The following is a 21,175-nucleotide window of genomic DNA, read 5'->3' as shown; positions in this document are numbered from 1 at the left end:
CTGGCATGTGGGCCTCGCAGGAGACAGAACTCATCCCACTGCAAACGGGGTCAAGCAGGCCAACCCGGCCCCATGAATAAGCCTCAGTCATCAGTGGGGAGTCGTGACTCCAGAGACGGTACAATGTCTGCCACTTGGATTTGACCCCAGATCAGCTCTACACATCTAAAGACATTAAGCAAGTCACTTGGTCAAGCTCACTCACGGTGCAGCTCAGGTTCTGAGTCACCATAGACTGGGTCTAAGTCCTGGCTCTACCTTGGGCCACTGCCTTCCATTTCCTAAACTATCAAAGAGAGATGATAAATAGCACCCTCCCCACACTGCAGTAAGGATGAAATGATATGGGGTATGTCAGTCACTGGGCACTGTGCCTGGCACCAGAAAACCAGTGAATGATGGTCACCACCATCATCAAAACTGACCCCAGCAGAACAGTTAAGTTTCTTCTAGTTCTAAGAGTCCTTGACAGTTCTATGACTATGACGTTAATATCTAGAACAAGGAAACTGAATGATAAAAGTGATCAAATCAGTTTCCAGATAAAGGCCTAAGGATTAATGCATTTATCTCCGGAAGGTCTGGGATGATGTCCTCCTAGCAAGCATCATTTCTTCACCACACTCATACTGCGTGCCACCATCTCCTACCGTTGGGATCAAAGCCATTTGCTCTGTGCCGTTTACAAGTTTGTGGATCTAACAAACCCGCAAGTCTGCTCCGGGAGTGTGTGTTTAGGACAGAAATGAATCACATCCCTGAGCTATTTCTTTGTCTTGGAACATTTTCCATGAAAGTATTCTTTTCATTTGGTTGAAGCACAAGATGCTTCAAATTGTGAATCACTTTTATTTATAAAATGGGATGAATAAGGTGACATCAATGAAAACGGCAGAATAAGGATGTCCGAAAAACTTCTCCTCCGTAAAGCAACGAGAACAAAGGCAAAAGCTGTCAGAATCAACTGCTTTGTGCTATTTCACGTACCAGGCTGCTCATCCTTCAGGATGCCTAACCTGAACTAAAACCAAATTAATTTTAACTGAGTCCGTCTACTAGTAGTAAATAAATCATTATTAACTCATGGCATTCATTTAACGCATGCATTTCAAAGGAAATACAATATCAGCCAGTGGAGGGGGAAAAAAAACTGATGTCTTGACTACTTGCTGCCAAAGCGAACTGAACACATGCATTTATCTCCATTCCTCCCCGATCAAATAAAAAAGGCACAACTATCTCCCCCCAGACATATACACCTGTACACACACACACACAACCAAGCGAAGAGACAACAGCCAACAGAGATCATGTGTTTGGGGAAGATGTGAAACGGTGTGGAGGAGTGGTCCCTGAGGTAGCAGCGTGGAGAATGCTAAAGCCCAGTATGTGGAGAGGGCCTGCTGATGAGAAGCAGGCTGATTTGCTCCACAGAATCTAAGAACAGCTCAGAAATTTCAGGCTTTAGACACCTGTGAGGTGGAGGTGAGGGTGAGGCTGAAAGCAGGAAGATTGACTGAGTGTCTTTTCCCCAGGTCCCTACCTACCTACTCCCAGCAGTCAGGTAGCTACCCTTCCCTCATCCCTGTAGGAGACGGAGGTTTTCATTTCCAGGGAGACTGAGCCAGAGATCTGGACCCAGGAGCCCCAGGCACTGTTAGGACAGGGGCTTTTACTGAAAACAGGAATTAAGAGAACTTCTAGACATAGGCAGGCACATGCCAACAGGCACATGAAAAGATGTTCAGCATCGCTGCAAATCAAAACTACAATGAGGTATCACCTCACACTGGTAGGAATGACCATGATCAAAAAGTCTACAAATAGGGCTTCCCTGGTGGCACAGTGGTTGGGAGTCTGCCTGCTAATGCAGGGGACACGGGTTCGAGCCCTGGTCTGGGAGGATCCCACATGCCGCGGAGCAACTGGGCCCATGAGCCACAATTACTGAGCCTACGCGCCTGGAGCCTGTGCTCTGCAAAAGGAGAGGCTGCGACAGTGAGAGGCCCACGCACCGCGATGAAGAGTGGCCCCCGCTTGCCACAACGAGAGAAAGCCCTCGCACAGAAACGAAGACCAACACAGCCATAAATAAATAAATAAAAATTTTTTTTAAAAGTCTACAAATAACAAATGCTGGAGAGGATGTGGAGAAAAGGGAATCCTCCTACACTGTTGGTAGGAATGTAAATTTGTGCAGCCACTATGGAGAACAGTACGGAGGTTCCTTAAAAAACTAAAAATAGAGTTACCATACCATCCAGCAACCTCATCTCTGAGCACATACCTGGAAAACATGAAAACTCTAATTTGAAAAGATACATGCACCCCAATTTTCATAGCAGCACTATTTACAACAGGCAAACATGGAGACAACTCAAATGCCCATCAACAGATGAATGGACAAAGTAGATGTGGTATGTATATATACAATGGAATATTACTCAGCCATAAAAAAGAATGAAATATTGCCATGTGCAGCAACATGGATGGACCTAGAGATTATCATACTAAGTGAAGTCAGAAAGAGAAAGACAAATACCATACGATATCACTCACATGTAGAATCTTAAAAATAATGCAAGGGAATCTATATACAAAACAGGAATAGACATAGAAAACAAACTTATGGTTACCATAGGTGGAGGGGAGGATAAAGTAGGAGTATGGGATTAATAGATATAAACTACTACACGTAAAACAGATAAGCAACAAGGATTTACTGTATAGCACAGGGACTATATGCAATATCTTGTAATAATAGCCTGTAACTGAAAATAATCTGAAAAAAAAAATATATATATATATAAAACAGAATCACTTTGCTGTATACCTGAAACTAACAAAATATTGTAAATCAACTATACTTCAATTAAAAAAGAGAGAGAGAACTTCTGCACAATGAATGGTGAGACACCACCACCCCAGCACAGCCCGTTCCCCCACTCAGTAACCAGAACACTGGCAACCAGCTGATAGCCTAGGCAGGAGGCTGAGGAGTCATTCTGAAGCAACTGAGAAGTTCAAAAGAGAAAGCCTAACAGATACAAACATTTATGAGCTACAGAGAGGAAAAGCCAGTCCTCATCTTAACAGTCTACTGTGAAATCCACCTGGAAATAATCCCCACCTGTATTAGTTTCCTGTGGCTGCTATAACAAATTACCAGAAAGTTGGTGGCTTAAAACAACAGAATTTTACTCTCTCATAGTCCTAGAGGCCAGAAGTCCCAAATCAATGTCACTGAGCTAAAATCAAGGTGTCGAGAGGCCTGTGGTCCCTCTGGAGGCTGTTAGAATCCATTCCCTTCCTCTTCCAGCTTCTGGTGGTGCCGCCTTCCTTGGCTTTTGGCCGCATCACTCAAATCTCCACCTCCCTGGTCACATTGCTTTCTCCTCCTTTCTTAAATTTCCCTCTGCCTCTGTTTTATAAGGACATTTGTGATTGCATTTAGGGCCCACTGGATAATCCGGGATAATTTTTCCATCTCAAGATGCCTAACATACTCACATCTGCAAAGTTTTTGCCATCTGGTAACATTTATAGGTTCTGGGCATTAGGACGTGGGAACATCTTTGTGGTCTATTATTTAGCCCACCACACCACCCACATACAGAGGTTTTCAATTAGCTTTTTAGTTTCTCACACTTAAGTATTAGTGAAATAAAAATTTTTTCACCTTTACTGGATATCTGAATTTCTTATTTTATGAATTGTCTATTCACTGCCTTCATCTGTTTTACTTTTCTATTGGTGTTTTTCCTATAAATCATCAAGAGAATTTCAGATAAGGCCATTAACCATTTATCTGCCATGTATGTTGAAAATACTTTTCCTAATTCACATTTGCCTATTAATAACTTTGTTTACAGTTTGTTCCCTGATGTACAAAAAATTCAAAATGCTATGTAATCAAATCTAAGACTTCTTTTCCTTTGCAATTCATCCACTGCTGTTATCTCAGAAATCAGCCTTATCCTAAAATTAGATATATGCTAATATATTTTCTCCTGGTTTTATAGTCTCAAAAGTATTTAATTCCGGCTTCCCTGGTGGCGCAGTGGTTGAGAATCCGCCTGCCGATGCAGGGGATATGGGTTCGTGCCCCGGTTCGGGAAGATCCCACATGCCGCGGAGCGGCTGGGCCCTTGAGCCATGGCCGCTGAGCCTGCGCGTCCGGAGCCTGGGCTCCGCAACAGGAGAGGCCACAACAGTGAGAGGCCCGCGTACCGCAAAAAAAAAAAAAAAAAAGGAATCATGGCACATTTTAAACATCAAATTCATCATGAGTTAATTGTCTACCAACATACTTACAGGAGTGAAGCAGCCTGTTGGAAACCTTTGAACTGTAGAACGAAATACAAAGCTCCTATATTAAAAAAACAAAAAAAGATATGATCTTCTAAATTTATTTTTTTTTAATGTGAGGATCTTTAACATATTCCCTGTCTCTCATTAAATATTTTAAAATGCTAATCTGGGGACTTCCCTGGTGGCACAGTGGATAGGACTCTGTGCTCCCAGTGCAGGGGGCCCAGGTTCGATCCCTGGTCAGGGAACTAGATCCCACATGCATGCCACAACTAAGAGTTCACATACCACAACAAGGAGCCCACGTGTTACAACTAACGAGCTCGCCAGTCACAACTAAGGAGCCTACCTGCCGCAACTAAGGAGCCCATGTGCTGCAACTGAGGAGCCGGCAAGCCGCAACTAAGACCCAGCGCAACCAAATAAATAAATAATAAATATTTTTTAAAATGCTAATCTAATATGATGGGCATAAATGAGGTTTAAAAGTCATTAGTGTTGGGACTTCCCTGGTGGTGCAGTGGTTAAGAATCCATCTGCCAGTGCAGGGGACACAGGTTAGATCCCTGGTCCTGGAATATCACACATGCCGCAGAGCAACTAAGCCTGAGCACCACAACTATTGAAGCCCGTGTGCCCTAGAGCCCACGCACCACAACTACTGAGCCCATGCGCCTAGAGCCCAGGCTCCACAAGAGAAGCCACAGCAATGAGAAGCCCATGCACAGCAACGAAGACCCAACGCAGCCAAAAAAAAAAAAAAAGTCATTAGTGTTGGTGGTTAAGCATGTAAATAGAAAGGCATGAGTGAAATTAGTAAAAGCAATTTAATAAGTATATAATTACCTGGAAGCATGCTTGGGAACTGGTGCAGGAATTAGCTCGTATTGTCCTGGCGAAAGCTGAACTGACTACACAGAATGGACAAGGACACCAATAATAGATTAATACAGGTCTCAAACTCACTTTATTATCTATCATTCATAATCCTTTATTTTATTACCATACAACATTATATAATTTATTTTCTATTTTGAGAGTGGAAAAGGTACACTTTCAAAGGTAGAGTTTCAAAACACTCAACAGCTATTCACTTTTCATGGTGAATATTATGACAGTATGCCTACAGTGGTATGGAGAAAAATGCTGTACAATTAATCATATTTTAAATGTACTAGATTCAACAAACCCAACTGATCACCAATTAGTGAGCCTGCTCTGTTGGTAAAGAACTGTGCTAGGTATGGTGGGGAATACAGGAGTGTTCTCATAATACATAAACAATGCTAATATAAAACACTATAATCGACACTAAAAAAAAGATTGGAGATGTCGGGGATAGGGAGAGATTAACCCAACTGGGTGACCAACAGCTAACATCACATACTCAATGGTGAAAAGCTAAAAGCTTTTCCTCTAAGGTCAGGAACAGGACAAGGGTGCCTATGTCTCCATTCCTATTCAACATAGTACTGGAAGTCCTAGCCAGAGTAATTAGGCAAGAAGAAGAAATAAAAGGCAACCAAATTGGAAAGGAAGAAGTAAAACTGTCCCTGTTTGCAAATGACATAATCTTATATATAAAAAACTCTAAAGACTCCACCAAAAAACTGTTTGAACTAATAAGGAAATTCAGTAAAGTTGCAGGATACAAAAACAACATACAAAAATCAGTTGAGTTCCTATACACTAACAATGAAGTATCTGAAAAAGAAATTAAGAAAACAGTCTCACTTACAATAAATAGCATCAAAACATAAAATACTTAGGAATAAATTTAACTAAGGAGATGGAAGATCTGTACACTGAAAACTATAAGACACTGATGAAAGAAACTGAAGAAGACACAAATAAATGGAAAGATATCCCATGTTTATGGATTAGAAGAATTAATATTGTTAAAATATCCATATTATCCAAAGCAATCTACAGATTCAGTGCAATCCCTATCAAAATCCCAGTAGCATTTTTTCAAAGATATAGAAGAAACAATCCTAAATTCAGTATGGAACCACAAACAGCCCCAGATAGTCAAAGCAATCTTGAGAAAGAAGAACAAAGCTGGAGGGATCACACTTCCTGATTTCAAACTATATTGCAGAGCTACAGTAATCAAAACAGTATGATACCAGACTAAAAACAGACACATAGACTAATGGAACAAAATAGAGAGCCCAGAAATAAATCCACACAGAAACAGTCAACTAATCTTTGACAAGGGCACCAAGAATACACAATAGGGAAAGGATAGTCCCTTCAATAAATGGTACTGGGGAGACTGGATATCCACATGCAAGAGAACAAAACTAAACCCTATTTCATGCACAAATACTAACTCAAAATGATTGAATACTTAAACATAACATAAGAAATGATAAAACACCTAAAAGAAAACATATAGAAAAATCTCCTTGACATTGGTCTCGGCAATGATTTTTTTAGATATGACACCAAAAGTACAGGAAACAAAAGCAAAAATAAACAAGTGGGACTACATCAAAGTATAGCCAAGGAAACAATCAATAAAATGCAAAGACAACCTAAGGAATGGGAGAAAATATTTGCAAACCATATATCTGATAAGGTGTTAACATCCAAAATATATAAGGAACTCATACAACTCAATAGCAAAAAGACAAGTAATCAAATTTAAAAATGGGCAAAAGACCTGAAGAGACATTTTTCCATAGAAGACGTACAAATGACCAACAAGTACATGGAAAGGTGCTCAACATCACTAATCATCAGGGAAATGAAAATCAAAACCACAATGAGATATCACCTCACATCAGTTAGAATGGCTATTATCAAAAAGACAAGAAATAACTAGTGTTGGTGAGGATGTGGAGAAAAGGGAACCCTTGTGCACTTTGGTGGGAATATAAAATTGTATAGCCATTATGGAAAACAGTATGGAGGTTCCTCAAAAAATAAAAACAGAACTACCATATGATCTAGCAATCCCACTTCTGGGTATATATCTGAAGGAAACAAAATCAATATTTGGAAGAGATACCTGCAGTCTCATGTTCACTGCAGCATTATTCACAATAACCGAGCTATGGAAATAACCTAGGCGCCCATCCATGGATGAATGGATAATGAAAATATGATATATATTCCCTTAATGCGTATACTATATTGGAATGTTGTTCGGCCATAAAAAAGAAGGAAAGCCTACCATTTGCAACAACATGGATGAACCCGGAGAACATTATGCCAAGTTGAATAAGCCAGAGAAAGACAAATACCATTTTGTAACACTTATATGTGCAATCTAAAAGGGTTGTACTCATAGAAACAGAGAGTACAATGGTGGTTCCCAGACTGGCAGGTGGTGGAAATGGGGAGATGTTGGTCAAAAGGTACAAACTTTATTATAAGATGAATAAGTTCTGGAGATAGAATATACAGCATGGTGACTACAGCTAATAATACTGTATTGTATACTTGAAAATTGCTAAGACAGATCTTATGTGCTTTATGGCTTTGTTTTCTTGTTTTTCTTTTAATTATTTGGCTGTGTTGCATGGCATGTGGGATGATAGTTCCACAACCAGGGATCGAACCCACACAGTACAAGTGTGGAGTCTTAATCACTGGACTGCCAGGGAAGTCCCCATTCTTATGTGCTCTTATCACACACACACACACACACACACACACACACAAAATGGTAACTGTGTGAGGTGATGGATGTGCTAATTAACTTGATTGTGGTAATCATTTCACAATATGTGTGTGTGTGTGTATATATATATATACACACATACATACATACATACATATAGATAAAACAAATCATCATGTCATACACCTTAAATATATTCGGTTTTATTTGTCAATTACACCTCAATAAAGCTGGGGAAAATAATTAAATAAATAAATCCAACTGGGGGATCTAAAGATGGTAAAGACAGTGAGATTTGAGTGGGGTTTTAAGGAAGGTAAGACTTCCTTGAGGGAGGCAAGAGAGGGATTCTAAGAAGGAGGAACACTGTAGAATCCTTCCATTTTGGGAAGGATTCTTCCCAGGATTCGGTAATATAACTCCTCCCTGCCAGCTCCTTGAACATAGGAAGTTCTGGAGGTCCGGTCAGTCTTCCCCTGGCTTCTCATTCTCTTCCCTTCCCTCCCTTCCTTCACACATCCCACTCTCTGTGCTTACCAGTTCCTGACACTCCCTTATTTCCCTTACCTCAGGGCTGATATCCACAGACCCAAGGATAGTGGAGCCACCCAGGTAGTTTGCAATGTTTCACAACGGGCAGAGAGACAGTCTCTTCTACGGTGGATTTTTCAGTCCATTAGAAATCCTATCAGGATACTCATAAGATGAATGCAGCCAAAAGACTGTCAGGTACAATATTTTTAGGTACTACTGGTGGAAATTTCATCCAGTGTGTCTTCTTTGAGAAATGGTCTCTTGCTTCACGTGGAAGTATCAGTGACTCACCACCCAGACATCTTTATGGTCTGAGAAATAGACAGCATTGGACTCTCTCAAAAAGATGCCTGCCTAATGGTACCAATGATGTTGTTCTTACCAGCATCCTGTAATTTTCATCGGCTCCAGAAACTATGTGAGTCCCAGTCCCTGAGATGTCTTCTGTATCCGTCTTTCAGATTCACTTTCATTTACCATTCTCTTCACAAATTTACTTGTGACAATCACTGCTCTGCCTTGCAGTTGCTCTATGAGAGTTCATCCTCAAATAATACCTGCTAAATGAGCCAACTTTGAGCACCATTTTTTTTTCTTTTTTTTTGAGGTACGGGGGCCTCTCACTGTTGTGGCCTCTCCCGTTGCGGAGCACAGGCTCCAGATGCGCAGGCTCAGTGGCCATGGCTCATGGGCCCAGCCGCTCCGCGGCATGTGGGATCCTCCCGGACCGGGGCACGAACCCGTGTCCCCTGCATCGGCAGGCGGACTCTCAACCACTGCGCCACCAGGGAAGCCCATGAGCACCATTTTTGTTTTCATTTAATTGCATGATGAATTGTTCCATCTTATCTATGCTTTGCTCTTCATTATTCTAACACTTAAGTCTTCGGTTCCCTGAAGTATTACCTGCCAGCCCCCTCCTAGGCACAAAATTTCTCTCTGTTGACACCTTGCTCAATGAAAAACCATCCTGTTGAAAATTCATTCTTTCAGCCATTATTTTACCATGGAGCACTTTGCAAATAACCATGTCTTCAGAGATACTTGATCACAGCTATGAACACAGCTAACAAAAACCAATGAACCGGTTAGATTTTCTCAACCGTCATCTCCCAATCAGCTGTTCAAGGATGTCTTTTGAACACATTGAAATGGATCCTTGGATTCATTCTCTGAGTTAATAGAGGTGCCATTCCAACCTGCCTACCTCCTTTTGACCTAAAACAGATATTGGGAGGTGGGGAGGGGTGGGCAGAATCACCACATTTGTATCTTTTCACATAAGTTTCATCTTCTAAGACAATGCTGAAGCTAACCTAGACAGAAGTTTGAGGCAATTTTAAATTTTGTTTAATTGTGCTTTTCATTGAAATGTCTCTAGCCTAGGAAGTGAATAAGTTTTAAAATGGAAAATGAAAAGAAATAATAGCAAAAATATTAGTTGGAAAATTTTTTGATTTCTACAAATGAACATGAATGAAAAGACTATTACTTGCACACTGAAAACAAGTCAAATCTATAGAAAGAAAAAAAAATTAAAGGTAAGTCTCTTTGCCCCCTACCTAACCTCTGCTTCCTTAATGGAAACCACTGTTAATGATTGCTTAAGTATCACCCGAGAAAACAAGTATGCATTTAACATCGTATATATATTTATTTTTATTTTTACAAATGGGATTATGCTGTAAATATTGGTCTGTTCCTTTTTTCATTTAATAATATATCTTGGAGGTGTTGCCATACCAACACAGATAGATATACCTCATTATTTTTAATGGTAGCACAGCATTGTATGGTTGTAGCATTATATAACTAGCCCTCTAGTTAGATAAATTTATGAACAATGCTGCAGTATTTTATATAAATATCTCACTGTACTTTCATAAGACTATTTGTAGGAACTATTGAGCTTGCGTGCCTCAAGGAGAGAGCCTGTGTGCCACAAACTATAGAGCCCAGGTGTGCCTGGAGCCGGTGTGCCACAACTAGAGAGAGAAAAAAAAAACCCACGCCACAACTAGAGAGAAGACGACATACCACAACTAGAGAAGCCCACACGCAGCAGTGAAAGATCCCGCATGCTGCAACTAAGACCTGACGCAGCCAAAAAAATAAAGAAATTAAATAAATAAAATTAATATATTTTTTAAAAAGACCATTTTTAGGGTAAAGTCCTCACAGTGGAATGGTCCCTATGTGCATTTAAAATATGAACAAGAATCGTCAAACCACCCTCCAAAATACTTGCAACAATTTGTATGCATACAGAATATCTCTTTCTGTACTCCCTTTGCCAATATAATGGGTATCATCCAACTTAAATTGTTGATCATCTGACAGGCAAAAAATTGTGTCTACCTGCTTTTGTTCTTTTGTAATTATTTAATAATTAGTGGAAGCCAAGCATCACTTGATGTTTTTTAGCAACTGGTATATCTCTTTGTGAATTGCTAGCTCGTATCATTTGTTCATTTTTATTTGCATTTCTCTGATCATTAGCAATGTTGAACATCTTTTCATGTGTCTGCTGGCCATCTGTATGTCTTCTTTGGAAAAATGTCTATTCAGGTCTTCTACCATTTTTAATTGTCTTGGTTTTGGGTTTTTTTTTTTTTTTTATATTGCGTTGTGTGAACTGTTTATCTATTTTATATACTAACACCTTCCTTATTGGTTATATCATTTGCAAATATTTTCTCCCACTTAGTAGGTTGTCTTTTCATTTTGTTGATGGTTTCCTTTGCTGTGCAAAAGCTTTTAAATTTAATTAGGTCCCATTTGTTTATTTTTGCTTTAGTTTCCTTTGCCTCAGGAGACATATCCAAAAAAATATTGCAGCAATTTATGTCAGAGAATGTTCTGCCTATGTTTTGTTCTAGAAGTTTTATGGTTTCTGGTCTTACATTTAGGTCTTTAATCCATTGAGCTTATTTTTGTATATGATGTGGGAAAATGTTCTAATTTCATTCTTTCAGATGTAGCTGCCCAGTTTTCCCAGCAGCACTTACTGACGAGACAGTCTTTTCCCCATTGTATATTCTTGCCTCCTTTGTCATAGCTTAACTGACCGTAAGTGCGTGGGTTTGCTTCTGGGATCTCTATTCTGTTCCATTAATCTATGTGTCTGTTTTTGTGCCAGTACCATGCTGTTTTGCTCACTATAGCTTTGTAGTATAGTCTGAAGTCAGGGAGAGTCATAATTCCAGCTTCATTCTTTTATCTCAAGATTGCTTTGGCTATTCAGGGTCTTCTGTGGTTCCGTATAAATTTTAAGATTATTTGTTCTAGTTATATGAAAAATGTCATGGGTATTTTCATAGGGATTACATTAAATCTGTAGATTTCTTTGGGAAGTATGGACGTTTTAACCATACTAACTCTTCCAAGCCATGAATGTGAAATATCTTTCCATCTCTTTGTATCACTTTCAATTTTGTTTCATCAGTATTTTATAGTTTTCAGAGTATAGGCCTTTCACCTCCTTGGTTAAGTTTATTCCTAGGTATTTTATTATTTTTGCTGTGATTTTAACTGAGATTGTCTTCTTGCTTTCTCTTTCATTATTAGAGTATAGAAAAGCAACAGATTTCTGTATATTAATCTTGTACCCTGCAACTTCACCAAATTCATTTAGAACTAATAGGTTTTTTTTGATGCCTCTGCTCATTTTTAAACCAGAATGTCCATTTCAATTGCATTATAAGAGAGCATGACTCATTTTTACCCTTTGATGCAAGAGTGTTGAAGCCATGCAGTTAGTGGTCGGTGTTTCTTGAAACTCCCTTGCAGCTTCACTACCTGATAGCACTCTACTCTTCTGCATTGGCTGACCTTGGCCAGTACTGACTCATTGCCTACAGACTGGGGCAGAGTCACTATCTTCTCCTCGCCCTGTTCATTGTAGGGAAACTCTGGCACTGACTTATTTGACTTTGGGTTGCTCTGAAACTCCCCTACCATGTTGATTTCAAGCTCAGGCTTTAAACTTTCCCATTTAAATCACTGGATCCAGGTTTCCAGTTGAAAACATAAACAGTGCATTTTAAATGGTCCTGGACTTATACTCTGCAAGGTGGAGTGGCACTAGGGCACAATTTTTCTGTGGGGCATTTTTGGCAATGCATCTCAGAAGACTTAGCCATCTACATGCCCGTTCCTCAACAACTCCACTCTCTGACTAAAAGCAGGAAATGACTGAATATGCAGTATTAGTATTAGGTTATGTCCTTACAGTAGAATACTATGCAGCTATTTAAAATGATGTAGAGAATACATGATGGTGTGGAAAAGATTCACAATATACTTCCAAGGGAAAAAAGAGTTCTGCTTTCTGCTAATGGCAGGCTAGGTTATTTGGATGATGAAACTTCGCACTGCAGACAACTACTAGAAATGAGAGTTGAAATATTAAAAATAGACAAGAGCTTTTAAAAAGATATGAAATTGATGACAATAAGGAATATAAACCCCTCAAACCAAGAGATAGCAAGAAACCAGACAGGCAAATGGCCCAGTTTTGCTCAGAGGATGTATGCTGGTCCAGACTAAACTCAGCAGAGGAACAGAGCTGGGTTTGAGTGAACTTCAGAGCCCTAGAAGGATCCAGAAGCCAAAGCCTGGACCATCAATGTCGCTGATTTAATGGAAGTCCTACCAACAGGAGTTGGAGGCCCTAAAAGGGGACTTCCTGAAAGCAAACCTACCACCTCACCCCAATGCTAGGGACTGCAAAAAGAGTTGTCTTGGTGCTAAGGAGAATTGGGAGAGGGGGAAGAAACACATCCTTGAGACACTGTAACCGTGGGCTGGTTCCTTTCATGGATTCAGTCCAAATGCCCATCACTAGAGTGATCCAAGAATACATAAGCAGTGTATTTCAAGTGGCACCAAACTGGTAGCTCCCCTAAGTATTAGCAGAACCAAAAGCAAACCTTCTCTGAAGGAAAAAGGCTTTCATCTTAGGGAATTCATGAAAACAACCTTTCAGTGGGAACGAGCAACACACAGTCAAAGGTAATCACACATCCAAGGAACCAAAATGAGTAAGGCCGAGTCAGATTTCAGAAATGTAAGCAATCATTAATTCGTTCATGCATTCAACAAATATTAACCATCAGACACTGTTCTAGAGGCGAAGATGTAGCACTGAACAAAGTGGGTAAGTATTCATGTCCTCATGAAGCTTCACTCTCACGGAAGGAGGCAGACAACAAATAATAAATGCAAAGTGCAAATAAATTATATAGTATATTGAGGGCTCTAGGTGCTATGGAAACCATGAAAGAGCAGGGTAGGAAGGTCAGAAGTGTCAGGTGGCCAATTTAAATGAGGCTCATTGAGAAGGTGACACTTGAACAAAGACTTGAAGGAGAGGGGATAAGCCATGCAGATGTCTGGGATAAGAGCATATGAAGGAACATCCAGTGCAAAGACCCTGAGGTCAGAGCGGGAGTAGCAAATTCAAGAAGCAGCCAGGATGAGGCCAGTGGGGCAGGATGAGAGTGAGGGGTGACACAAGAGATGAGGTCACAAATGAAGCCTATCCACCATCAACCTGTTGGCCCTGAAAACAGCCACTCAGAGATCGCAGCGACTATCACAAAGCTGAACCCGGAGGTTCTCAATCAGGAGTGTTTTTTTGGTTTTTGGTTCCCCCCTTCTTCAGGGGACACTTGGACAATGTCTGGAGACAGTTTCAGTTGTTACAACGGGGAGGGGGGGATTGCTAATTGGCATCTAATTATCCTGAAATGCTGCTAAACATCCTACAAAGCACTGAACCGCCTCCTACCACAGAGAATTATCCTGACCCAAGAGTCAGTAGTGCCAAGGGTGAGAAACCCTAAATTTCGACATAAAATGGAGAAGTCAAAAAGGCAGTTGGATATACAAGTCTGGAGTTCAACAGAGAAGGCTGGGCAGGAGATATACATTCAGAAATTATAAACAAATAACTGGTGTTCAAAGCCTTGAGACTGAATCAGATCAGCGGGGAGCGAGTGTAGATGGGGAAGAAGTGTTGTGTGCCTGGCGTTCCAACAGGAAGAGGGCAGGGAAGAGGGGCTGAATCGGCCAAAAGGCTGAGAAGAGGAAAACAAGAATGAAGATTGAGGAGGAGGTGTCAGGGGTTTGGAAAGAGGGGAGATGTAAGAGAAAGCTACCCTGGAGAATGGGAGAGTAAACAGACTAGGGAAGTCCATTCTGGGCCCACAGGAGGTGAAGAATTTAAAATGAGACTAGTCATTTGGTTACACAGATGCAGGTTCAAAGTTCGAAGAGAGATTTGACCAGGGTTGTGGCTTTGCCAAACAAGTAAGATGAGCCATCAGGGGCCAGGGAATTGAGGGCGTGTGCAGGGAATAACTCTAATGATTAACTTAAGCTTTGAAAGGAAGGAAAGCACTGAAAGTTGAGAGGCAATGAAAGGTGCTAGTATAAGCAGATAGGGTAGAGAGTCCCCAGAGAAAGAGAACGAGGCATGGCTTTCCTGACATAAGAGAAGCCATTTTTGGCCTAAGCCATTTTGTGATCTAAACCTGGCCTCGGTAATTAATGATCTTAAGGGAAGTGACGGAGTGAAGGAACAAAGGAAAAACAGTCAAGGAACAATAGGTCAGCAATAAAACAGAGTCCCAGTTCCTCCTCAAGGGATATACGTTAACAATTGGATATGCGTCTTTGAGTTCTGCAGGAACTAAGGCCTCCACCCAGGTGGAGGATAGGATGATGCTGACCCTCCTGACTTCAATCAACTAAAACTTGGACTCTGTCGACCTTTGCCCTGATCCTACGCTGAATTCTCCTCTGCTCAAGCCCCCTCATGAATATGCATGTACCTTTAGCTTTAGACTTCCCCAATTTTGCTGTTGGGGAGACATTGCTTTGGGAAAGATACCTGTTTTCTCCTAACTCGCTGCAAGTAATAAATCCTTCCTCCTCCCTCTCTTTGGCTTAGTTGTATCTTTTGGTTCGACACCCATCAGAAGGCAAACTCATTTTTTGGGCAACAGTGAGATCAATGGATTGTAGACTGGGTGAGAACAGAAAAATTGTTGAGGTTGGGATACTAGAGTGGGTAAGGCAGAAGATCAGGGGACAGTGATCAGAGTGGGATGCGTGCAACTGAAATTAAGGAGGGTAGAAATGATTGGTGTTGAAAAAAATTTAAGGAGTGAGGGCTGAAGTGCAGGAGAGTTCAAGGAACTGAGAAGCCAGATTGTTGGAAAATCATCATCTACGCGTGTACTGAAATTATGACAGGAGTAGTGGAAAAGAGTGACAGGGTGCAAAGGGAGCTAAAATCATCCAGAAATAAGGTGGAGTAACACAGGGGTTACTGGGATGACTGCAACACTGGGAAAAAGCAGGTCATAAAATTATATAATGGAGAGAAAAGTCCCACTTCTGTACATATATTCTAAAATAAAAACATTATTTCTCTAATAAGAAAAAAATTACTGTAAAAGTTGTAGGTCTATACCAAATACTCTTTGGAAAGAGCCAGATATAGATGAGTATGCACACATGCACATTCAAATGTGAATATAAATATAAATATATCTATGCACATATGATTCTTTGATATAGATTCTCCTCTTGAGTTACATGCTTCAGAATAAAGGTGTTAAAAATAGTAAAAACTTTCTTACAAATGAAGGACAGCACTAACAAGGTATAATGTGAATATTCTATTAAAAATCATGACGCTTGAGAATGCTGTTCTATCTTAATAAATAATAATGTATACTGTATCTACCTCGAATTCCAATTATTATTTTACTGAGTTCTGCTATTAAAAAAACAGAACTATGAATTTTTTTCTCCTCCTTCACTTCATACACTTTAATGCAAGCAGGATCATATGCCTAGATAGAACTATAAAGTTTCTAGAAGAAAGCATAGGAGAATATGTGTATAGCCTTAGAATAGGCAGGGATTTCTTTTATTTTTTTAATTAATTTTTATTGGAGTATAGTTGCTTTACCAGAATTATGAATTTTATTGGTCACTAAACAGGGTTACATCTGAATAGCTCTTCTCTCATGAATATATTATTATATGCCTTTGAAACAGAAAATTAGGAAAACATTTCATTCTTTCAGTTTCTGGAGCTCAAGCCTTTGTGGGAGGTAGGGAGAGAGAGGAGAAGGAAAGAAACAGGAAAAGTATGTTTTCAGAAGGTTTTTATCCATCCCTCTGGGTAAGCCACACTCTTTTGGTCTTTTAAAGCTTTAAATTTTGCCTAATACCAACCATCTATGTTTTCTCCTTTCAGCAGTGGGCCTGGGCCTACCCTTAGAAACCTCTAAAAGCCAGAAGAGAGGAAGCAGAAGAGAAGTAAATGGCGAGGGAGGCTAACGAAGAATGATTTTGTATTGGAGGCGGCCAGAACAATTTCACACGTTGCCTGCTTACCTGACACCAAGTCATAAAAGTCTGATTTAGTGTTTGTATTCAGCCACTGAACTGAACGGGATAAGATTTATCCCATGAACGTTTATCATCCTGTCCTGTCTCAAAGCTATAATTTGCAAAGCTGCAGGAAGGGTTCACGGTTGGATACAACACGTGCTCATCCTGCTGAAGATTCCTTGTCCACCCTACTAACCATACCCCTTCCATTTAATTCAACCTCCTGTGGCAATGCATCTTCTCAGGTTATCACCATATTATTCTGATAAGGTGGTGAAGACTGATACTATTATTAGCTCCTTTATAAATGGGAGATATTAAGGCCCAAAGTCCCAAATAACAAAGTCCAAGTCCCAACTCTGGCCCTTGGGCAGGCCCCAGACAGTGCTCTGCCCCTCCCGTGAAACGCCTCCCTTGGATTCCACCCCCTGAAATCCTGCCCCTCATTCAAGGCCAGAGGCGCAAGGTAGACTGGGAAAAGCACCAAATTGGGGCTCAGAAGCTCTCCGTTAAAAGTACTGCCTCCGCTCTTTATTAGCTATGTGCCTCAGAACCAGTTACTTCATCTCTATTCACCGCAGTTTTCTCATCTGCAAAATGGGGATTAACATCCGTTTTGCCTATCTCGTCACAGAATGCCTGTGACGAACTACTAGGAGAATATATGTGGAAGCTCACAGCAAACCGTTAAGAGTCACACGAATGTCATATGTTATCCAAGGTCCAGCTTGAGTCCTACTCAATCCAGGGAGCCTTCCAGACTTTCGATCCCACCCCCTGGCATTTTCTCTTACACTATTTATCTCTGTACTTGATCTATGGGCTCTTGTGTTGTTATTTAAATATTTCCAAGTCAGGAACATCTTCCCTCAGAAGAGTCTAGCCCAGGGCTATAAGCAAGCAGTTCTCTGTATTCTCAATGTGACGCATGAACTGGTGGAGCTGAGAGTACACCCTGACCCTCCTGGTACCAGGGTGCTCATTTCTACAAGAAATTCTTGCAAAAGCTTCCCTATGGTGTATAGTTATACTCACGCTCTAATAAGAGGACTACTGACTGAAAGGCAAAGTTTTCTCTTTAAAAGAAGAGGGCATACCATATCAATCAATGCTTGAAGAGACCAGAAGCATGGGCCCATCACAGATAAGACCCCAAGTCAGAGGAATCCTGCCAACAGTTCCCAGCGAGGGAAAAAAAATTTCCCCATGCATTCACCTTAGGTTGAGGAGGTCTCACAGGGATACACCTTGCTGGATATATTTGCAAATGAGACAGCCCTTTGTTTGATTTCTGGATGAAATAAGGCATTCTACAGGTTTTCAGTTTCTCCTGGGGAAGATACACTCTAAGTATAGAGAATATTTTCCTCAGGGCCTCTTGGTAGCTTTCCCATACAAAGCCAGCTGCTAGTAGTGCTTTACCTGATCTCTGTAAACCAGCGTGCTGGGGTTTGACCGTGGTTTGTCTTTAAACGAGTAGGTGGCCACGTGCTTCTTTAACAAGTCCAAGGAGTCAGGAGGCATGTACTGGGGAAGGTCATTTAGTACCAGATCGTTTCTTTGCAGAAGAGGTGGTTTTTTCCTTCCTTCATTTTTAAAACTGTATGTTGCTATCACTGGATTTGATAGAGATTCTTCAATAAAAGTTTTCAAGTGGTAAGTGCCAGGATTAGGAGTGTTCTGTGGAGAATTGACATCATTTTTAAAGTCAGTGTGTAAACTGGTTAACATCTCTTAAAGCATCATTCTTGCAAAGGTCACTCCTAAGTAGCATTTCTCTTTGTTTTACAGTTTAATGAGATTCTATCAAATAGAGTCAACACTCCCGCCAGAACAATATTTCAAGACAATCACAATGATTTCCTTTCTGAGACAATTGCTAAATTATAGCAAATGGGTTACGGCCATAGCTGAAGTTTTAACTTTTTAAAAAGCAGCTTCAGAGATACTTAAACTTGAGATTCAATTTGACTGTAAATGTCAGGCCTCTCATGAGACCCCTCAGGATAAGCTTCGTGACTAAACAGAAGTTATCCTACTTCTTCTTAGTAGATACCACGTGTTTCTTTCTAGCCCTCAAGTGGGAAGCTTAAGGATAATAACACGAGACTGAGGATGAATTGGCAGAACACATGGCCTAATTAGTCCCATAAGAGGTTTGGTACTTTCAAATCACAGCCACAGTATGGCTGAATGGCCAGACCTGACAGTTTAGTTGCTGCTGCTTTTGTGGTCATCTTCCCACTGAGCACTCAGCTCAGTTCTACCATTAAAATTAGTTCAATTCCAAGGAGGCTTTAGCTCCTGAGGCCCCTCTGTTATAGAAAGGTGTGAACAGAAAATATTTCTGCCATATAGAAACAATGTATCTTGAGAGGCAGATCTTCCAGTCATCTTTCTTTTGTATATTACCGTCTTGTTTTCATACACTGATCATGTTAACAAAAGTTATCATAGACTCTTACTTTTTATCTAAGTAAGATAACAACCAAAATCAAACACATTTCCAGAATGCATGCTTTTTCTTCCTTGTGTAATCTCACCAAGGTCATAAACTAGGTTGACTTTATCAAGATATCCTGTAAAACACCTGGATTCCTAGAGTTTTTACTTCCAAGCTTTTACTGCATTCAAAATTTAAAGTTAGTTTCTCAGTCATATGCTGATACTAAATTATAAATATGAAATAAGGCCCATGTAGATTTGAACAACCATTGTTTTCTTAAAATTAAGTATTAGTGACTTAATCAGGTTAGACTGATTATAATACTAATAAGAATGAGAATACTTTGAATAGGAAAGGATGAAAATATACATACTCTTAATGTTATTCTCCACCATCCTTCTCTTTCAAAAGATGACTTCTGGCTTGGTTTCTATTAATAAACATAAAATGTGCTTATTCATTTTAGAAGTGATCCCTGGAAGTTAAATATCACTTATAAAACATGTACTTGAAGAAATGGATACCAGTACCAAACTGGTCAGCCTGAATTAAAGTAAAAGCTACATAATGATAAATTTTGCCTGTAATACTTCCTTAAATTACTATTTTATGATCTTAATTGCTTTTTAAACAACTAAATTCCCTTTGGGTAAATTAGAGTAATAAACATCCCCATCTCACAGAGGTGTCATGAGAATAATTAGAGGTGACAAAATTTGGTGCTCTTAGGAAGAAAAGAGTTGTATGAACCCAAAATTGTGTTAGTATAATTGTTATTAAGATTTATGGCTCAGGGAGCTCAAGGTAAAAATGTATAGTCATCAAATTAATGGCATATTGGGATACAAATTCCTGGCGATATGGCAAATGTTGAACACTGCCATTTCCTGGATTTACATATGCTATGACTTGGGCTTGAACTCCAGCTCGGCCACTGGCTAGGAGCACTAGGTAAGTTAACCCTCATGAACCTCAGCTTCCTCTTAGGAATACAAAAAAAGGCACCAGGCCTGGCATGAAAATAAGGCATTGTAAAACCTGTACCCACAACCAGGGCTCAGTAAGTGGCAGCTTTTATTTTTAACATCTCATCTGTCAAGTTAAGAAGCAGATTATTTTGATATTCTTCAGTTTCCAAGGACGCTCTTGTCTTCCATAGTTACACCCACTCATTATCCCATATTTGTTTCAGCTTCACTGTCAACAGAACACGGTTGTTTAGTTTTTTCCTTTTGTGCTATTTGCAGTAGGTAAAAATCATTAAAATATTGAGTTCTACTTTCATTTAGAATACTTTTGTTATTACTATGAAATATAGATTATCTCAAGCAACAAGGCATTAAAAATAATAAACAATCTAATCAGTCAACAGATAAAATTGATTATTCCTGTCTAGCAACTTATAGCCACTTACAAGTACCCTTGGGTTTTAGTTTTACTGTGAAATATAGGCATTTCTCTAAAAAAGCATTGTTTCATACGAACTGCTAAGTCTGAATTTCTTCCTATACATTCCCTTTATTAGATTTATGTTGAATCTTCTCTGTTGCACATATATAGTCACAGAAATCAAACTTTTTCAGGCAGGTCGAGACAGGTCTCCACCTCTACCTAGGACCAAGGAAATGAGGTGGGAAGAAGGGAGAAGTAAACATGATACATCTAAAGGAAGGTAATGGGCAGCTGCCGTTTTGTTTTGCCCAAGACAGGTGATCTCAACTTCCCCTATCTCCAACTCCCAATTCACTTCAGGGGTGAATCACTTTACACAAGACGGGCTAGACATCCCTTGCCCAAATTTATTTAAAAACTAAACAAAGATACTTTCAAATATTTTATAA

General features: G+C 39.9%; 1 protein-coding gene across 1 annotated transcript in view; it reads right to left on the bottom strand.

The window, feature by feature from the left end:
• The window catches only part of STPG4 (sperm-tail PG-rich repeat containing 4), a 38,614-nt gene that overhangs the window by 17,000 nt on the left and 439 nt on the right, over positions 1 to 21,175 (bottom strand). The window contains exons 3-6 of the mRNA XM_030858364.2: positions 19,708 to 19,764; positions 18,311 to 18,568; positions 5,158 to 5,222; positions 4,315 to 4,369 (exon numbers count right to left, since the gene is read on the bottom strand). Of these exons, the coding sequence (XP_030714224.2) occupies positions 4,315 to 4,369; positions 5,158 to 5,222; positions 18,311 to 18,568; positions 19,708 to 19,764 (435 nt within the window). The remainder of the gene's footprint in view (positions 1 to 4,314; positions 4,370 to 5,157; positions 5,223 to 18,310; positions 18,569 to 19,707; positions 19,765 to 21,175) is intronic.

The sequence above is a fragment of the Globicephala melas genome, chromosome 12 (genome assembly GCF_963455315.2).
Source record: "Globicephala melas chromosome 12, mGloMel1.2, whole genome shotgun sequence".
Taxonomy (NCBI): Eukaryota; Metazoa; Chordata; class Mammalia; order Artiodactyla; family Delphinidae; genus Globicephala; species Globicephala melas.
The sequence above is the reverse complement of the archived record's forward strand: the minus strand, read 5'-3'. Positions and strand labels throughout refer to the sequence as shown.